This window comes from Perkinsus marinus (assembly GCF_000006405.1).
Source record: "Perkinsus marinus ATCC 50983 genomic scaffold scf_1104296952298, whole genome shotgun sequence".
NCBI classification, from domain to species: Eukaryota; Perkinsozoa; order Perkinsida; family Perkinsidae; genus Perkinsus; species Perkinsus marinus.
In genome coordinates, this window is record NW_003208915.1 from 130,156 (window position 1) to 135,474 (window position 5,319).

The 5,319-nt window shown below is 43.9% G+C and overlaps 2 protein-coding genes across 2 annotated transcripts in view; both read right to left on the reverse strand.

Moving 5' to 3' along the window:
• Window positions 1-2,033: 2,033 nt before the first annotated feature.
• On the reverse strand, window positions 2,034-3,721 carry Pmar_PMAR009984 (hypothetical protein; the record flags this gene model as incomplete). Its single annotated transcript, XM_002777130.1, has 6 exons — window positions 2,034-2,153; window positions 2,435-2,505; window positions 2,869-2,958; window positions 3,004-3,082; window positions 3,127-3,213; window positions 3,716-3,721. 6 exons carry the CDS (start codon window positions 3,719-3,721, stop codon window positions 2,034-2,036), a joined length of 453 nt encoding a protein of 150 aa, XP_002777176.1.
• Window positions 3,722-5,257: 1,536 nt separating this feature from the next.
• Pmar_PMAR009985 (hypothetical protein) overlaps window positions 5,258-5,319 on the reverse strand; it is a gene marked incomplete at both ends in the record, with an annotated part of 952 nt that continues 890 nt past the window's right edge. Inside the window, one exon of the mRNA XM_002777131.1 lies at window positions 5,258-5,308. Coding sequence (XP_002777177.1) covers window positions 5,258-5,308 — 51 coding nt within the window. The remainder of the gene's footprint in view (window positions 5,309-5,319) is intronic.

Consider the following 5,319-nt stretch of genomic DNA (forward strand, 5'->3'; position numbering starts at 1 on the left):
TGTGATGGTGGTGGGGTCTTTGGAGGGGGGAGTTACCACACAGGCACAAAGACAACAACAGCAACAACAACAGCAACAACAGCATTTGCAACAGCAGCAACAACAGTTGCAACAGCAGCAGCAGCAGTTGCAACGGCAGCAGATGTTGGCATCGGCTATGGCCCAGCAGAGAGCTGCTCAACAGCAACAGCAGTAGGAGGTGGGGTCCACTAGGGAGGTGTGGCATCTGTAATGCCCTCAGGATTGACCCGACGCTCTTGGCTCGCCTACAACAGCAACAACAGGCTAGACTGCAGCGACAACAGGCTCAGTTGAGGATGCAGCAACAACAGCAACAACCGCAGTGGAATACACAGGTAAGTGCTGGACCGTTTAGCGCACGCCCAGATGATCGATTACTGTTGAATGTTGTTTCAGCAACCTAATCAGCCAAGTTATTACAGTACTGAGCAGAGTGCTGAGCAGTGTAACCAGCAGTAGAGGGTGGAATCATTTGATTCGATGAGGCTCTTCTGATAGAAGCTAATGGTCGAATGGATACACTTCAAGGCCCTCATTCTCAAATGGAAATGATTCGTGTTGTCAAGTTAACTGTGACAAATCTGGACTCGGTAGATGTTTGATGCAAAGAGCAACTGGACGTGTGTTGGGCCATACACCTCTCTGGTGAGGAGGTGTTTGAGGGTGTCGAGGTGTATATGTTCACTGCTGGCTTATCGGGGACGGTCACTCAATGAGATCCGCTAAGTGAACATATCTAAACTACTCATTGTAGTGGATGACCTCCACCAGCTAGCATATAACTTAGCTCACAAACTTTCGGCGCCCACTATGTGCGCCCTGGGAGTCATTGTGGAGGATTGGGAGAAGAATGAAGACATATTTAAACGGCTGCTATGTTGTACGCATTCATGCTCGTGATCTGATCACAGTCTTTTCGAGTGGGAATGCTTGCGTTTCCCGAGTCATCAACGTGAGAAATGCGTTACATCGATGGTATACAGATTATATTTATCTCTCATCGAAGTTCGACGTGAGCATATTGTCGCGTATAGTTCCGTAGAATTGATGACTAAACACAATATGTTGAATACAACGAAAGCATGCGCCAAGAGACGACAGTCTCGTTGCTGTTTATTAGAGTACTCAATAGAGTTTATATTCTGCAGCTGCGAGCAGCTAACGAAACGAATAGCACAAGTAATACGTTAATATGCGGAACAATAATTAGTCAAGACAAATTCGCATAACGACAACTAATAGCACGCACTAAGTAAAAATATTATACGGGCGGGACTCAGGTCACTGTTCTCTGCTGGGCGAGTAATAAAGTATCTATAAAGCAAAAAAAATTCTTGAATCGGTCGGAGTCGTGGAGTCGCTACGGAGTTTGAGTTCCATGTCGTCGAGGGCTGGCAACAGATCATCTTTCACCTGAAAGGAATTCACAGCGGTCAGACTTCTACGAGCTTACAAGTCGCAGAAGGAGCTCCTGGCGTTTTGCCAACTTGGAAGTGTCCTCGTACGGTGATGCTGAATCGTCGCTTTCATCCATCTAAAGCAAGGTTGCTTATCGAAACGGAAAGACCCCGGGGACCGACCAAATCGCTTTTCCCCAGTTTTACTTCCTTGTGGTTCGATGAACCTGATGGGAAAGAGAATAAATAGAATGCGAATAGTCGCCCATGCCTCGGGAGAATTCTCGGTGGTAAGAGAGGACTCCAGAATTGTCGATCTTCTCACGGGGGATCCCCAAGTCGCTCATGTCACTAACACCACGTCCTTCTCGATCTGAAAACCAAAACTTACGCGAAGTCTACTGTTGCCAACACTCACGATGGGCAACCAAATTCCGCCCTGTTCTGAGGGATGCTCTGAACTGCTCAGTGCGAAGTCTTGGGTGAACGCAAAACTATGCAGAAAACAGCAGTGAGATCTGAAACGGCGTCGATGATGAAGACATACATATTTGAGCTTCTCCGTGGCATCTCGCTGCATCGACATCAGCAGATGTGGAAAGGCACAAAAAGTCTCTAGAAAAATGAAAGTGGTTTCGCCTCAACATTCACCGAGGACTCACGAAACAGCGCGGCCGCATCCAAGGCAAACAGCTCTGCATCACTGTAGGCTCTAACGGTGAACTGCCGATGCTCCTGATCGCAATCAATGTAAACCGGCGAGGAAATTTGGTCAAATTGAAAATGAATTACTTTCCCCATTTTTTCTCGGAGAGATTCGATATTTTTTTATTTCACGAACAAGATCGTGTCACTCTAGTATGTGATAGATCACCGCTATACTATACTGAAAATTGTCCAGCCTGAAACACTAACGTGAAATACAAGATTTTCGCATTTGTCCAAGAAAAAAAAATACACTCTTTATGAGATTTTCCACCCCGCTCGAGCAGGATGGACAACCGCAGTAGACTCACCTGACAGAATAGCTCGACTTCACCAAAGTAGCTTCCTTCCTTATAGAACCACAGAGGTGGTCGCGGGGCATCTGAGGAGCAGTGTAAGGAAATATGCACATGGTCAACTACATGTGGCGGTAACAGCGTGAAAATTCCGAGAAAATTTTGGGAAATTCTTGTTATTTTCTGTGCACGCTTTTACCCGAATTTGTATGTAGACTTCTATAATTAGTGAGAAAATTGCTGAGCTTGGTTGATTACAGCGAACATATATTCCAATACTGCTGAAACCAATCAACTTCTACTATACATTGGAGTTCCACCCGTTTGACGTGGAGCGGCGTAAAACTTGGTGAAAAACGCGATTTGCGCGGCCTGTAGTAGTCGTGAAATATGTTTTTCACTAGTCTTTTCCATATCACTAAGGTGAAACTCCATTGGCCTAAACTTACTTCCCTTAGTTTCCTCCTGTGTATTCTCCAACGGTGCCTCGACACCGACTTGTCCTCTCACAACAAACACGACTTGATCTGCGATGTCACCTGACTGGGAGCATGTACAGACGCCCATGGGAATACCGAATTCACCTTCTTTCCATATGAGGCCGTTTTTGTCATCCATCGGTCGCTTCACTACTCGCTGTAGTAGAGGCGCGAGATGACAGATCTGACATTTTTACCATCAGTATTGCCATGTGCTTGCGTGCTGACCAGAGCATTCTTGTTGCGGGAGTCCGAGAAGATGTCCAGACTTAAATGCCGACCGCCGTGCATCGAGTATGCTAGTTTAGTACGTACCTACATGCAGGCGCTCCCGACAATGGATAATAACAATGGAGTTTCACCTTAGTGATATGAGAAACACTAGTGGAAAACATATTTCACGACTATTGCCAGGCGCAAATATCGCGTTTTCCACGGAGTTTTACGCCACTTCACGTAAAACGGGTGAAACTTCAATATTTTAACAATTATTAATTTTATTTATACGAATTCATTTCAACTCAAAAGCAGAATCAAGTACTCGGGAGTGGCCGCTCACTCAAGACATTCATACTGACGCGAAATTCTTATCTCCAATATCAAGCTCGATGAGTGATACCACTGTGGGAAAATATGCACATGGACAACTACATGTGTTGGTGACAGTGTGAAAAATCGAGGAAATTCTTCGAAAGTTATTCTTAGTCTTGGAACATTTCTACCCTAATTCGTATATATGAGCTCCTATAATCAGCAATGAAACTCACGACATCTACTGAGGAAAGCAAACCTATATTCCTTCAACACTGAGTTTCACCTCCATTGGAAATGTGCCCATGATAGTCGCGACCTGCTGCGGGTTCAAAGAAGTGTCTGTTTCCGTATGCGCCAGCATAAGTTCATCTAGCACGCCACTGCAAACACGATGAAAGGCTCGAAACTAACTTAGATCTTTTATGAGTTTCAGGTCGATCTCAGCATTCGAGCAAAACTCCACCAGATGCGACAATCGCTGATTTCTCAGTTTTCTATTCTTATCCCGAAGGGCCAAAATATCTGCTAGAATATTAAACGGCCGAGCCACTGCTCCTGAGCTTACTAGCAACACGGCTGATGATCTGGGCGTAAACAGCAACGCCCAAACACATGATCGCCATGGCGAACACCTGTGAGAGTTCCTTAGATCAAACTACAGTTCTCGAAAAAATTCTGAAATATCGCGAATTTCGCTAAGACTAGGTTGAGTAACACCAGTCAAGCTAGTCTCAGAGACATTCAGAAAATTATAGAAAGAAAATTTACACGTGACTTCGGTTGAAAATTTACAAAAAAAACAAAAAAAATTTTTCTGAAATTCCCTCAAAATTTTCTCCTTGTTATGTAGAAGTTCAACAAATGACACGAACAACATTGGAGCTGATGAATGTCCTTACATATTCTAGTGCAGTATTAGGAGTGATATCACCATAGCCAACCGTTGTCACTGTAGTGACCACCCAGTACACTGAGGCCACATATCTAACACAATGGTATTTCACCCTAGTGATATGAAAAACACTAGTGAAAAACATATTTCGCATTTTTCATCGAGTTTTACGCCACTTCACTTTAAACAGATAAAACTACACTGTATACGTCAACACCATTCGACTGACGAAGACGCGACCAACTTGAATTTTCATTGTCAATTTTGATTGTATATTGGAGTTTCACCCTAGTGATATGTAAAACACTAGTGAAAAACGTATTTCACGACTACTAGAGCTCGCGAGTATTGCGAATATTTTTTTCACCGAGTTTTACGACGCCACTTCACGTAAAACGGGTGAAACTCCACGAATCGAATTCTCAGAGTCAAATTTGGTTCTTACACTGTACTTGCTTACACAGGGAAAATGTATATGCAACAATGTTGGAATAAATGCTCGCTTTCCTCGGCTGAGTTCAGGAGTTTCCTCACTAATAATAGGAGTGAACATACCAATTCTGGTAGGACTGTACAGAAACTAACGATAATTTCCTCAATTTTCCTCAGAATTTTCACAATTGTCACCAACATTGACCGTGTGCATATTCTCCAACACTAGACTTTAACCCGTTTCACGTGAAGTGGCGTAAAAACGCGAAATTCCCGGTATGCAGTAGTCGTGAAATATATTTTTCACTAGTGTTTTTCATATCACTAGAGCGAAACTCCATTGATATGTACAATTCTAACTCACCTGACACCAAGTGGCCGTATGCATTGATTCACAAGCACTTCCGTGTCGAGATATTGGAAATCATCACAGCTCTCGTCCTGATATGAGATGACTCACGCATCGAAACTTGTTTGCATCTCACAAAGGAGCTCAGCTGTCTACGAGGCCAACTTCGCATTGAGAAATCCTCCGCTCGAGCAACCAAATACCTGAAAATTAC